This window comes from Globicephala melas, chromosome 20 (genome assembly GCF_963455315.2).
Source record: "Globicephala melas chromosome 20, mGloMel1.2, whole genome shotgun sequence".
NCBI classification, from domain to species: Eukaryota; Metazoa; Chordata; class Mammalia; order Artiodactyla; family Delphinidae; genus Globicephala; species Globicephala melas.
In genome coordinates this window covers 36,413,064-36,427,189 of record NC_083333.1, presented here as the reverse complement: position 1 = coordinate 36,427,189, position 14,126 = coordinate 36,413,064, and the positions used below count along the sequence as shown (strand labels likewise).

General features: G+C 57.8%; 1 protein-coding gene across 2 annotated transcripts in view; it reads left to right on the top strand.

The window, feature by feature from the left end:
* The window catches only part of MRC2 (mannose receptor C-type 2), a 54,867-nt gene extending 41,191 nt beyond the window's left edge, over nt 1-13,676 (top strand). The window contains exons 10-30 of one of the 2 annotated variants that reach the window (XM_030843279.2): nt 130-245; nt 1,128-1,276; nt 1,920-2,137; nt 2,841-2,983; nt 4,081-4,183; nt 4,451-4,589; nt 4,702-4,737; nt 4,997-5,157; nt 5,245-5,312; nt 6,029-6,129; nt 6,431-6,567; nt 8,910-9,024; nt 9,144-9,307; nt 9,471-9,579; nt 10,112-10,350; nt 10,474-10,642; nt 10,737-10,886; nt 11,205-11,324; nt 11,543-11,722; nt 12,192-12,218; nt 12,328-13,676. In XM_030843279.2, the coding sequence (XP_030699139.2) occupies nt 130-245; nt 1,128-1,276; nt 1,920-2,137; nt 2,841-2,983; nt 4,081-4,183; nt 4,451-4,589; nt 4,702-4,737; nt 4,997-5,157; nt 5,245-5,312; nt 6,029-6,129; nt 6,431-6,567; nt 8,910-9,024; nt 9,144-9,307; nt 9,471-9,579; nt 10,112-10,350; nt 10,474-10,642; nt 10,737-10,886; nt 11,205-11,324; nt 11,543-11,722; nt 12,192-12,218; nt 12,328-12,548 (2,865 nt within the window). In that variant the 3' untranslated portion in view covers nt 12,549-13,676. Of the gene's footprint in view, nt 1-129; nt 246-1,127; nt 1,277-1,919; nt 2,138-2,840; nt 2,984-4,080; nt 4,184-4,450; nt 4,590-4,701; nt 4,738-4,996; nt 5,158-5,244; nt 5,313-6,028; nt 6,130-6,430; nt 6,568-8,909; nt 9,025-9,143; nt 9,308-9,470; nt 9,580-10,111; nt 10,351-10,473; nt 10,643-10,736; nt 10,887-11,204; nt 11,325-11,542; nt 11,723-12,191; nt 12,219-12,324 lie in introns of both variants that reach the window. The other variant, XM_030843278.2, reaches the window with a different exon arrangement.
* Nucleotides 13,677-14,126: the final 450 nt, after the last annotated feature.

Below are 14,126 nucleotides of genomic sequence, written 5' to 3'. Positions count from 1 at the left end.
TCTGTTCTGTGCCCAAGCCTGCAGAAAATTCAGTGGTGCCACTGATAGCACCTGCACCCCAGGATTTATGGGTGAGAAAGGAGAGTCCTCCCCCCAGACACCCCTTTTCTGCCCACTCTCTTGAGCCAGGGTTGGACGTGGCACAGCCCATCCTGCTACTGGCTGGGAGAGGACCAGGTGACCTACAGTGAGGCCCGGCGCCTGTGCACCGACCACGGCTCTCAGCTGGTCACCATCACCAACAGGTACAGGAGAGGGACCAGCCCTCCCCTATGTCCTGGCCTAATGTGGTCCCTCCTCCAAAGCGGGCAGCATCCTGCCATCCAGTGCAGAGGGACTCGAGTCCTTTGAGCTTCAACAGGCTCCAGGGCCTTTTTCTAATATTGTCACCAGAAGGACTCCTGTTTATTAAGCGACCCCAGCGTGGGACAGGTCCTGGGCAGGGGCAGGGGCAGGGACAGGTCCTGGGCAGGGGCAGGAACAGGCGTAGGTGTGGGCTGGATGCCCCGAAGAGACCTTGGCTCTGTCTGATTATCCCTCTCCTCAGCAAGGCATGGAGGTGAAGACAGTAGAAGGGGACCTGGGTGGCTGTGTGTCAGCTGCAGGGTCCCCACTTCCCTGAGCAAGTTTCTTTTTTAAAGCATTTCTTAATTTTTTAAAATTAATTTATTTTATTTTATTTATTTTTGGCTGCATTGGGTCTTCATTGCTGTGCACGGGTTTTCTCTAGTTGCAGCGAGCAGGGGCTACTCTTTGTTGCGGTGGGCGGGCTTCTCATTGCAGTGGCTTCTCTTGTTGCGGAGCACGGGCTCTAGGCACGCGGGCTTCAGTAGTTGTGGCTCGCGGGCTTCCCTAGTTGTGGCTCGCGGGCTGTAGAACGCAGGCTCCGTAGTTTTAGCGCACGGGCTGAGTTGCTCTGCGGCATGTGGGATCTTCCCCGACCAGGGCGCGAACCCTTGTCCCCTGCGTTGGCAGGCGGATTATTAACTATTGCGCCACCCAGGGAGCCCCCTGAGGAAGTTTCTGATGGGGTGCAGCACCCAGGCTCCTGGAGCAGGGCATCTGGCCTGTAGCCCAGGGAGTGGCGGGGGGCGAGCTCCCTGCCTCGACCAGCCTCTCTCCCGCAGGTTCGAGCAGGCCTTTGTCAGCAGCCTCATCTACAACTGGGACGGCGAGTATTTCTGGACGGCCCTGCAGGACCTCAACTTCACCGGCTCCTTCCGCTGGCTCAGCGGGGATGAGGTCATGTACACCCACTGGAACCGGGACCAGCCCGGTGAGCCCCTCCTCCACAGCGCCCGCTCAGCCCCCTCCTTGGACTTTCCTTGGTGAAGCCAGGAGGCCGCGGTGGACCAGCCCTGCCACGACCGAGACCCAGGGCTTCATAGGAAACAGATCATTCGTACAGTGTGGTGATGTGGTTATAGGAGGACAGGCTCTGGAGCCAAACTGCCTGGCTCAGATCCTGATTGTGCAGTTTATTAGCTGTGCATCTTTGAGCCTCAGTTTCCTCATCTGTCCAATGGGGATAATGGTACTTTCCTCACAGGGTTGACATGAGGCTTGAATGGGTTAATACACGTAAAGCCCTTAGAGTAGTGAGCATACAAGTGCTCGCTATTGCTGTTACCGTTTTAAATTCGTCTTTTTTAACCTTTTCAAGAACCTGATGAGGCAGATGATGAAACAGGCTCAGAGAGGTTAAGCAAGTTGCCTAAGGTCTCACAGGAGCAAACATAGAGCTAGGCCTCTGCCCCCATTTCCTTCCTCCCCACTGGGCCCCGACTCCACAGAGCATGTCCCTGCAGAGATGGCTAAGCTGATTCCCGGTGCGAGGGCCGTGGTGGTGCCCCTCGGGGATGTGAGGGAGGACTGGTGAGTCCTCTTCAGCATGTGGGTCTCCCTTCTCCCTCCTCCAGGGTACAGCCGTGGGGGCTGCGTGGCCCTGGCCACGGGCAGCGCCATGGGGCTGTGGGAGGTGAAGAACTGCACGTCGTTCCGGGCTCGCTACATCTGCCGGCAGAGCCTGGGCACGCCAGTGACGCCTGAGCTGCCTGGACCAGACCCCACACCCAGCCTCACCGGCGCCTGCCCCCAGGGCTGGGGCTCAGACCCCAAACTCCGGCACTGCTATAAGGTAGGCAGCCTGTTGGCCTGGGGTCGGGGGAGAGAAACAAGAGCAAAGAGGCAGCACCCCTGGCAGGGTGGGTGGCCCCAGTGGGACCCAGCCATGATCCAGGCAGGCGGGCCCTGGAGAAACTTACAGACAACAGACAGAGGTACTTTCTGTTGAAACCCTTTTGTCAGTGGCATCTGAGGCCTGGTGCGTAGTAGGTGCTCAATAAATATTTGAGGAGTTGAAGAAACCACAGAGACCATCGGTTGCGGAGGTTCCCAAATGTTGGGGCCAGGCTGGCCGCTCTTTAGAGTTGCCTGGGGAGCCCGAGTTAAACAACTCTTCCAGGCTGTCACCATGGAGACTGGGATTAAGTGGGTTGTAGTGGGGCTTGGTAATCTGTGTTTTTAAACCCTGCTGGGTTTGGGAGCCACTGAGGTAGTCCAGCGTCTTTTAATTACAGGAATAAGCTGAAGTCCAGGGAGGGGAAGGGACTTGCCCACAGCAAATTGTGGCTCTGCTGGGATAAGAGCCCTGATTGCCCCGCTGGTTAGGGGGACCATCTCTGGGAGATGGCTGTGCCAGTTCCCCTCCCCTGGGGCTCCCTCTCTGATGAGCAGGATTGTCCAGTGAGGCCCCAGCCCCCTTCCCCACTCATGTCCTGGGAGGGCAGGTGTCCCGTGGGGAGCTGGGCTGGGGAACAGCTTGGACTCTGCTCCTGCAGGTGTTCAGCGCGGAGCGGCTGCAGGACAAGAAGAGCTGGGTCCAGGCCCAGAGGGCCTGCCAGGAGCTGGGGGCCCAGCTGCTGAGCCTGGCCAGCTATGAGGAGGAACATTTTGTGGCCAATATGCTCAACAAGATCTTCGGGTACTAAGCCTGGGGCGGTGGCCCATATGCACATGAGTCGGGCTCTTGCTTTTGCTGGGCAGGGTTAAGGCGACCCCAGGGCGGTCGGTTCCAGGGCTTGGAATGACCTGTGCATCTGCTACTAATGCCAGGCCCATCCTGACCCCCCCTCAAGTAACCCTGGTCTCCCTGGAGTCGGAGACCCTGGGTTGCTCACCAGAGCCAGCAACACCCCCTGAGACTCACAGACTTTTACACAAGTAACCGCCCTCACCATCCCTCCTTCTCCATGGCAGAACCTCCGAGCTGATCCGAGTGAGCGCCCCCTCCCGCAACCCTACACCATCCCATAATAGTCCACACTTTCTCAATAAACAGCTTTTTTTGAGAGACAGGAATAGAAAGGCTACAAAAGTGAGCATCTGCCCGCGGGGTCCCTCCAGATCCCTGTCTCTGTCCTGTGGGTTCCTGGGACATACAGCCCTACAGTCCCTTAGCCTTGGGAAAAATCCAAATGGATCCAGGCTTCCTGACTCTCAATTCCAGGGATATCTCCTCCCAGCAAACAGCACAATTACATTGTTTGACTGGTAATTATAATAGCTCGTGTCAGTTGCTCCTTACCATGTGCCAGGTACTGCACTAAACATTTAATCCACGTTCAAGACTCTTCTCAATCCTACTAAGTACACATTATTCCTTGCGGGCTGTTAGAGAGGTTGGGTTTTTTTACCCAAGGTCACAGAGCTGGTCCCTGGGTGACCCACGACCGGAATCCAGGTGTATCTGATTCCACGGCCCCAGGTCTATTCACCGTCCCCATCGGCTGCCTAAAGTGAAAGCCTGCAATCTTGCTGGCAGGGCAAACCCCACCCAAAGGAAAGCAAGGGAAGGGAGCCAGGCCACCTGCCCGCAGCGAGCGTGGCGCCTGGCCCAGCTAGCCCAGTTCTCTCTGGGGAGAGCTTTTTAAGGGTGGCCCCAACAGTGTTTTGCCTGGTGAGTGTGAAGCCCAGTTCGAGAGGCCCCAGGTCCTTGGGACTGCCCAGGTCACAACTGCAAGGGGCCCCTATAACTCTCATCCCCATGTCTTCTGTCTTCACCCCCGGGTTGTGCTAAAGTGAGTCAGAGCCCGAGATCCACGAGCAGCACTGGTTCTGGATCGGCCTGAACCGTCGAGACCCCGGAGCGGGGCACAGCTGGCGCTGGAGCGATGGACTAGGGGTGAGGGGGCCTGGAGGAGGCGGGGCAGGTGGGCGGAGCCTGGGCGGGCGAGGTTTGGATGTGGGCGTGGTCTTTTGGAGGTGCACGAGGTTTAGTAGAGGCAGCGCCTCTGGCCGGAGCTGGCAGGTAAAGGAAAGGGGGTGGGGACCGTCTAGCCCAGGTTGGGGGTTCCTAGCTTATGCCAGGTCTCTGGTTGGTCTGTTCTGGGGGGGGGGGTGCAGCCTCCGCCTGGTGCCTGAAACCCCTCTCCCCTTCCGACCTCATCAGTTCTCTTACCACAATTTCGACCGGAGTCGGCACGACGATGACGACATCCGGGGCTGTGCAGTGCTCGACCTGGCCTCCCTGCAGTGGGTAGCCATGCAGTGCGAGACGCAGTTGGACTGGATCTGCAAGATCCCTCGAGGTTGGGTGGGGCGGCGCTGGCGGAGCGGGCATGGGACGAAGGGCGGAGGGGGCGGGGGTCCAGGGGAGGGGCACCTTTCCCTGCAGCGTCTCTGTCCCTGTTGTCCCCATAGGCGCGGACGTGCGGGAGCCTGATGGCAGCCCGCAAGGTGAGGCACCCCGCTCCCCACGGCGGCCCGGAGGGGGGAAGGGGCGTCACCTCCTGGGCAGGGCCTGGCCGGGACAGAACGAAGGGGCTTAAGGGTTTGAGCCGAGGGAAAGGTGATGGGGGCACCCTACTGGCCCAGGTCGGATGGGCTCGCAGGCCCGCCTGCCTAGGCTGCCCTGGACCCGCCTTGTCCTCCTTGGGCTGGGCGGGCAGGAAGCCTCAGCCTGGCCTCCATCCCCACGCCCCCTCCGCTCCCGCAGGCCGACGGGAATGGCAGCGTTTCCAGGAGGCGGAGTATAAGTTCTTTGAGCACCACTCCACGTGGGCGCAGGCGCAGCGCATATGCACGTGGTTCCTGGCCGAGCTGGTCTCCGTGCACAGCCAGGCGGAGCTGGACTTCCTGGGGCACAACCTGCAGAAGGTGGGCAGGCTAGCGAGCAGGGCGGGCAGGCCCGGGAGCCAGGGAAAGGGCCTGCCATCCCTCACCGGCCTGCCCGGCTTCCCCTAGTTTTCTCGGGGCCAAGAGCAGCACTGGTGGATCGGCCTGCATACTTCAGAGAGCGACGGGCGCTTCAGGTGGGAGCCCTGGCGGGGCAGCGGGTGTGGATGGGCAGCGGGGCGCCTGCGTGTATGGCGAGCTTCAACCCAGGCTGGAGGTAGGCAGGCGGCACAGCATATAGAGACAGACAGATTTGGATTTGAATCCAGCCCTGCCCTCCACTGGCTGTGTGGCCTTGAGCAAGTGAGTTAACCTTTCTGGGTCTCGGTTGTCTCACCTGAGAATGAAACGAGGCCTGCCTGGTAGGATCATTGTGAGAATTAGAAATGAGGTATGTGAATCCTTAGCATGGCATCCGGCACGTCATCGGGCGCTAAGTAATGGCAGCTCATTATTATGCTGGGGTCACTCATGAATAAGGTCCCCTCAGGACATGGGCGAGAACATAGGATGGTCCGGAGGGGCCTCTGTGTATTCACGGCCCACCTACCATGTGTGAGGCGTGGAAGGCCCAGGAGCACATGGGTGTCTGAGCGTAGCGCTGCCCTTGGACCCCTGCTCTGGGATCCTTAGACTTCTTTTCTAGTTAGAGAAACGGATGCCCAGGAAGGCTGGCCCTTACCTGGAGGCGCCAGGTCCTTGGGTTCTAGCTGCACTGAGCTCAGTAGCCCCACTCCTCAGCCTACGGCCACTGAGCCCCTGGTGTTGGGCTCTGGTCCCTGCCCCCTCATTGCTGCATACAGGGGAGCACGGTGCCCAGTGCTGGAGTCACCCCTGCTCGGTGCCATTGCAGATGGACAGATGGTTCCGTTATAAACTTCATCTCCTGGGCACCCGGCAAGCCTCGGCCCATAGGCAAGGACAAGAAGTGCGTGTACATGATGGCCAGCCGAGGTGAGCACAAGATGGGGCAGAGAGGGTGCAGAAGCTGAGGGGAGGGTGGGTGTTGGGGGCAGTGAGGTGAGCCTGCGCAGGGGCCCTAGGTCTCTTTTCATTCTCTCTGTTCCCACAACCCAAGAAGGGCTAGACCCAGAGAGGGGAGGGCCTGTCCCTGTGATCCGGCAGCCACAGAGGACTTGAGTTCAGAGCTGGACACAGGGACGTGAGCCCCAGCCCCACCTCCTCTCAGGGCATGAGGCCAGGGTGCTGGCAGCCATGCCCTGCCCTTGGGGTGACTGCTGTTCTCTTTCTGCAGAGGAGTGGGGGGACCAGAGGTGCATGACAGCCTTGCCCTACATCTGCAAGCGCAGCAACAGCACCAGAGAGCAGCAGCCCCCAGACCCACAACCCACAGGTGGCTGCCCCCCTGGCTGGAGCCAGTTCCTCAACAAGGTAGGAAGTGGAGAGGGGGCACCCAAGGCGAAGGCTGGGCCTCAGGAGTCCTCGCCCTTTGGCAGCATCAAAGTCATGGCCTCTTGCCTGTACCCACCACCCTCTCTTCTGCATGGCCCCAGTGCCAGGGCCAGACTCCTTGGAAACTAAGTCAGCGTAGTAACACCTTCTCATTCACCAGGTAATGACGTTGCCCGTATAGTTTGGTGAGTTTCCTAGATCCCTGGTCGCCAAACATCTGCTTTTTTTTTGTTTGTTTTCTGTTTTTTTTTGGAGGCAACAGTGCAGCCTGTGAGAGCTTAGTTCCCCGACCAGGGATCAAACCCGTGCCCCTGACATTGGGAGCGCAGAGTCTTAACCATTGGACTGCCAGGAAAGTCCCCAAACACCTTGATAATGAATTCCTATTAAAATGTTGAACATACAAAGTATGTATGTGTGCATTACATATGTGTGTGTAAGTAAATATATATTTACTTACATACTAATGTGACTGACATCATATATAGTTAAATGTACACAAGACCAAAACAATATAAACCATGAGCGAGAGATTTTTAAATAGTATTTTTAAGTTTTCAAAATTTTCCTTTTAGTGGTATGAAAAAATTTTTGCGCTCACTCAAAATTTATCAATTATAATAATGGTTACTATTTAAATAATTTTGATAAGAGCAAAGTGATTGCATATTCTTCATTACTTGAAAAAATCTTGGTTTGACGCTTTGTGATTCAGACTTCACAGGTCTTGTTTGAAGTTCAATTTTTTTTTTTTTTTTTCTGGCCATGTGGCATGTGGGATCTTAGTTTCCCGACAAGGGATCGAACCCATGTCCCCTGCATTGGAAGCACAGAATCTTAACCACTGGACCGCCAGGGAAGTTCCCTGAAGTTCAGATTATTTTAACACATGGATTGAATGGTTGTTGTAGACGGAAAGATTACCTCACGAAGACAAATAGATCAAGATGAAGAAAGGTCATCCATCATTGGCTGGGCTTTCTAAGTCCTTCTCCCTATTTTCCAGTCCTTCTACAAATTAAACAAAGGTTTTTGTTTAAAAATTGGTCCGTTTCTGCATTTAAACTAATCTGCCTTATAAACTAATCAGAAGAGCTGATTGAAAGAGTTAAAAAAAAATCCTTGGAAGATTTTTTAAAAACAACGTTTAGAAAATTCTCTTCCCAAGCGTTCTGAGTGTGCAGCTAGGAAAGTTTGAGACAATAAAATGAATTCGAAGGGATATGCATCTAAATGCCTTTTCAAAATGTTCCCTCTAGAGAGTGAGTTTCTTTCCAAAAGTGGTTACTTCCTGACCCTGCGGCTCATTCATCAGACCTGATTAGACCTTCATTGTTTTTACCTAGTGGCTGAAAGCGCTTACCCCAGACAGAGAAGGGCACTATTTCCTTGTGGTTTCATTAGTATAAGCTTCGATCCATGCCTTCTTCGCAGGACATTGTAAGACCGCTTAACCCCTATTGTGAGGATTAGATTAGTTAACGCTAGATAACATGATCCATAAATCTTTGTCATACGTTGGCTTGCAGCCTGCCCGTCGTGTCCTGGAGGGCTCACTGTCTTCAGAATATCCAAGCGAATATTACACCTTTTCTGCGTTTAAAAAAAAAAAAAAAAAGAGTAAGACGTGTATTATTAACATCTTGGGGAAAAAAACAAAAAATGAAACTAAAACTCATCCATACTCTCCAGAGATGACCCCTATCAATGTTTGTTACTCACTTCCTGACTTTTTCCATGTAATTGAGATTATACTAAATAACACAATTGTGTAGCCAGCTTTTCTTTCTTAGTATTATATTTTCAGCATTTCCCCATGTCATTAAATGTTTCCAAAAGCTTATTATGACTTCTTCCACCTAATTGAAAACAAAATATATTTCATATATGTAATTGGCCCTTTGCTTAATTTGTTAGCATCATGGTAACGATACAGTAACTCTGTCAAAAGCCTTTGGAGTATGCGAAGCTGAGAGCCAGACAGACCTTGTCCCCAGGCATGGCCCAGGCGGTGCCGTCACAAGTAGTAGAGCATTTGGTGGCCCGGAGAAATCTTCCCACTTAAAAACTCCCCACAGTGTGGGCAAGTGTACGTGAATCCGCTGTGCCCGGTTGAGAGGGTGCCGGAGACCACCCTCTCAACCGGTCAAGGAGACCCAGACCAGTGGTCAAGGAGACCCAGATGGCCTGGTTCTCATGCTTTTCTCTCACAGCCCCCGAGCCTCCCCAGGGCCTGCGGCCGAGGGCTCCGCAGCGGAGTTTCTGGGTGTGTGGGACAGGGAGGTGGAGCAGGATGCCATGCCTCCCCCTCCGCCCCACAGTGTTTCCGAATCCAGGGCCAGGACCCCCAGGACCGGGTGAAGTGGTCAGAGGCACAGTTCTCCTGTGAACAGCAAGAGGCCCAACTGGTCACCATTGCAAACCCCTTAGAGCAAGGTAGGGCCAGCCCATGGGGAGGCCCCGTGATCCTCTGACACCATCCCCCCAGAGGGCTAGAGCAGAGCGAGGAGGGGGCTGCCCCGTCGCTCATCACTCTCTCTTCTGGGGGACTGTAGCATTCGTCACAGCCAGCCTGCCCAATGTGACCTTTGACCTTTGGATTGGCCTCCATGCCTCGCAGAGGGACTTCCAGTGGGTAGAGCAGGAGCCTCTGCGGTACACCAACTGGGCCCCCGGGGAGCCCTCTGGCCCTAGCCCTGCCCCCAGCGGCAACATACCGGTGAGGAAGCCCCTCCCCACCCTCTCCTTTGCCCTCCACCCCCACCCTGCCGCGCTTGCCTGGGGACCCCCTTCCAGCCTCTTTGCTCGTAGTACAGCTTTCTGGGGGCAGTGGCACAAGCGGGCAGCTGCCGGGGCTCCCCTGAGCAGCTCCTTCCCCCCAGACCAGCTGTGCGGTGGTCCTGCACAGCCCCTCAGCTCACTTCACTGGCCGCTGGGATGATCGGAACTGCGCGGAGGAGACACACGGCTTCATCTGCCAGAAGGGCACGGGTACGTGTCACCGGGGAACCTGGAAACCCCAGCCCGGGACTGGATTCCGTGGGCCATGCCCTGAGGAATGAGACATGGTCCTTGACCTCAGAGGGCCCCTGGGGCCACCCCCAGAGTCTAGTCTGCTTGGGAAGCAGATGGGCAGAAAGGCCAGGCGCCAATCAGAGGGAAAGGCAGTGGGCACCAAGGGGTCTCGGAAGGAAGGTTTGGGGTTTGGAGGGCTGACCAGGGAGAGCTAGACACTGGGCATGCCTGGTGGCAGGGGCCCTGAGGTTCTGTGTCTGAGGCTCCTGCAGCTCTGTGCAGGGGTCTCTCTGCCCTGGATTCATGGTCGAGCTCTAGGTTGCTCATCCCTTTATTAGCAAGAACATATTGTTACTAATAACAGCAATGACCGACACTGAGCCAGGCACTGTGCCCAGAGGAGAGTTGGTCTCTGCCTGATGTCCGGCGCTCCCCCCTCCCGGCCTCATGCCTGGGGATGGGGTGATGGGGGCAGAGCCCGGCCTGAGCCCTGCCCCCTTCCCTGTAGACCCCTCCCTGAGCCCATGCCCAGCAGCATCGCTCCCTGCCCCGGGCACTGAGCTCTCCTACCTCAACGGCACCTTCCGGCTGCTGCAGAAGCCGCTGCGCTGGCACGATGCCCTCCTGCTGTGTGAGAGCCGCAACGCCAGCCTGGCGCACGTGCCTGACCCCTACACCCAGGCCTTCCTCACGCAGGCTGCCCGAGGGCTGCGCACGCCACTCTGGATCGGGCTGGCCAGTGAGGAGGTGGGCACCGGGCTGGGCCCACTCCCCTGATTTCCTTCCCTGCCTCCCCCTAACACTGTGCCTTACCTGCTCCCTGACCTGGCTGGTCCCCTTCCTCCCACCCTGATGGCTGTCTGTGCCCAGGGCTCCCGGCGGTACTCCTGGGTCTCGGAGGAGCCGCTGAGCTATGTGAGCTGGCAGGACTGGGAGCCCCAGTACCCGGGGGGCTGCGCCTACGTGGATATGGATGGGGCCTGGCGCACCACCAGCTGTGACACCAAGTTGCAGGGGGCTGTGTGTGGAGTTAACGGAGGTGAGTGCCCACCCGCTGGGGCCGAGGGGTGGGCTGGGGGTAGGCTGACCCTGGGAGGACCCTGGGCCACTTTCTCAATCCTGCACCCCCATAGGTCCCCCTCCTCCCCGAAGAATAAGCTACCACGGCAGCTGTCCCCAGGGGCTGGCGGACTCGGCGTGGATTCCCTTCCGGGAGCACTGCTACTCCTTCCACATGGAGCTGCTGCTGGGCCACAAGGAGGCGCTGCAGCGCTGCCAGAGAGGTGGGCCGGGTGGGCGAGAGCCCATATGTGGGCATTCCAGGTGGCGACCCCTCTCGTGGACACTCAAAGCCCCTGTGAATGCAGTCCCCGTGCTGCGGTCTACCTGTCGGCAGCCCTCACACATAAGTGCCCCTCGCGTTGCAATACGCACAGACCACCCGTGACATAACGTGTGTGACTATAACTCCCTTCCCTCCACGCACGACTCCACGCCATCGTCTCCTCTGGCTGCCAGGGAAGAGGGCGGGGCCCTCTCTGGAGGGCTCTGCTACCCCGGGGAGACCCGTCTGCCCTGACGTGAGCCTCCTTTGTGTCCAGAGGGTGGGGTGGTCCTGTCCATCCTGGATGAGATGGAGAACGTGTTTGTCTGGGAGCATCTGCAGAGCTCTGAGGGCCAGAGTCGGGGCGCCTGGCTGGGCATGAACTTCAACCCCAAAGGTGGGTCCCTGTGTGTAGGATCAGGTTGGGGAGGCCTCAGGCGGCAGGGGTGATGCCCTCCAGCGGGGCTTGGTGGAGGTGAGGGCCTGAGGAAGGTGGGAGTTGATCCTAGGACAGGCCTGCTCTCTCCCACCTGCTCCAGAGAACAGGCCTGCTCTCTCCCACCTGCTCCCACCTACCCGCCCCTGCAATGCCCCCTCAGTGCCTTCTTCCCCCAGAAGGTACGCTGGTCTGGCAGGACAACACAGCTGTGAACTACTCCAACTGGGGGCCCCTGGGCCTGGGCCCCAGCATGCTGAGCCACAACAGCTGCTACTGGATCCAGAGCAGCAGCGGGCTGTGGCGCCCGGGCGCCTGCACCAACATCACCATGGGTGTCGTCTGCAAGCTTGCCCGAGGTGAGCGCCCGGCAGGCACACCCGCGGCTTCCTGCCACCCCCAGGCATCTGGTGCTGGCTGGGGGCCCGACTGCTTCTCGTTCTGCAGATAATGCAGTGGATGGGAGAGAATAGACAGACAGGCCTGGGGCCCGCCGGGACCTTCCCCTGGGATTAATTAGTCTGTAGGACTGGGCCTTGCTGCACGTTTCCAGACTAGACAGCAAGCCCGTCATTTTGTAGTGGTTAAAGGCAGGGATGGGGTTCAAGCCCAGGCCAAACCATTTGCCAACTCTGTGACCTTGGGTAAGTCATTCAAACTCTGTGGCCTCAGTTTACACATATGTAAAATGGGGTAATAAGAGTACGTATAAGGGGATTAAATGAGCAAACGAAGTGCCTGGGCCAGCAGAAAATGTTCTTACGTGTTTGCTTATTATTATCATATTATCACTGCTACTGTTATTAACTGGTTCCTCCTCTGCCGCAGCTGAGGAGAGCAGCTTCTCCCCATCAGGTGAGTCACAGGCAGGGCTGAGACTAGCCCTGTCCTCCTTCCCCCCCTTGTTCCGGGCGGCGGGGGCCGTAGCGGGGCTTCTGAGCGGGGGTTCTTCTTGCTGCAGCAGCCCTCCCGGGGAGCCCTGCGGCCCTGCTGGTGGTGCTGATGGCGGTGCTTCTGCTCCTGGCCCTGCTGACGGCGGCCCTGATCCTCTACCGGCGACGACAGGGCGTCGAGCGCGGGGCTTTCGAGGGCGCCCGCTACAGCCGCAGCTCCTCCGGCCCCGGCGAGGCCACTGAGAAGAACATCCTGGTGTCAGACATGGAGATGAACGAGCAGCAGGAGTAGAGCCAAGGGCGTGGGCGGGGCCGGGGCAGGAGGAGCTGGGTCCGCGGGGCCCGCCCCCAGCTACAGTCCAGTCGGCCCATGGAGGGGTGCCCTTGGGAGCTGCCGTGGGGAGCTGGGGCTGGCAGGGCCTGGGCTGGTGGGCTTCCTCCCTCCCACGAGGGCTGGGCTGAGACCTGGCTGAGTGCAGCGTGGCGTTTCCCTTTGGGGGGGGGTCTTAAGGTCTTGTCACCCAGGCCTGTGCCCCCATGGTAACCAGAGGCAGGACGGGAGCCCCTTTCTGCCTCTTCCTCCCCGGGCCCGCCTGCCCAGGCCTGTGCCCCAGGCCCCAGGACCTGCTTCTCGCTGCAGAGTCTGAGGAACCTGCCCTGAGCCCTCAGCCGGCCTCTTGCTTCTCTCCTTCCCTGGCAGCCTCAGCTCTGAGCCCCTCACGCCAGCTCCTTTTCCTCCCTGCCCCCCTTGTCACACAGCCGTCCCTTCTGAGCCAGGGCCCTGGGGTTTGGGGAGCCCTCTTGCTCTTGGTGGGGGTCGGCTGAGGGGGCCGAGCATTTGTCACTCCTGTGCCTGCTGGGGTGGCCGTGGGACATGGCAGGGGGGCCTGGGCCGGATGGAGAACAAGAGCATCACTGTGGCGTCAGCTGGGCTTGGGCTGGAGACAGGACAGGGGAGAGACACCCTGACCTCCTGGGGGTGACCAGGCAGGGCTGGGTGTCATCTCCTGCCGGCCGGGGGAGGGCTGTGTCCCTAAAGAGTCCCCTGTGGGGACCAAAATAAGTTCCCTAACGTTTCCAGCTCCTGGCTCTAGTTTGGAGAGAGAGGTGGTGTTTGGCCAGGGTCCTAGGGGCTTCAGAAGCGAGAGCCCAGGGACGCCCTCTAGTGGGGCCCAGAAGAAGAGCGCCTGAGTCCCCCGAGTGGCCCCATGCGGGTGGAGCCGAGCCACCCAGCACCTTTCCAAGAGGCCGAAATCCCAGCAGGAGTCACCAGTCCTGGTGCCGCGACCCAGGACAATGTGAACATGGACTCGAAGACATGGTCCTTTTTTGTAGTTCTTAATTTTTTTAATGTGCCATTATTGTTTTAAAAAAGAGAAAAAAGAAAAGCAAACAAATAAAACACCTTTAAGAGGCTTGAGAGAGAAGGGTTCCTGCTCTGTCCTGCTGTGAGCCTTGTCCTTCATATCTTTCCAAGATAAATGTCTTTTTGGGGGGCTTGCATCCATTTTGCCTCCGCCTCGGGAGCACACCCTTCTCTCTGTTCCTGGGAATGTGTGAGGGTTGAGGGCTCTGGAGCTGCTGGACAACAGTGTGAGCTTGTGCAACTTGGCTCACCTTTCAATGTGTAAGACGGGAGAACAGGACGCATCTCCTAGGGTTCCTTTAAGGATGTTGGAGGATTAAATGAGATCACCTGTGCAAAGCAGTCGGCGCCTTCGAGCTCGTGCAGTAATTGCCCCATAAACGTCAGCTGTTACTGCTGTTGCTGGGCTGCAGCTCCCAGGGGAGCGTGTGAGGCGCCCAGGTCAGCCAGGGGCGGGGGACGCATACCACCATCCTTACATGGCAGTCGTCAGACCTGCATTTG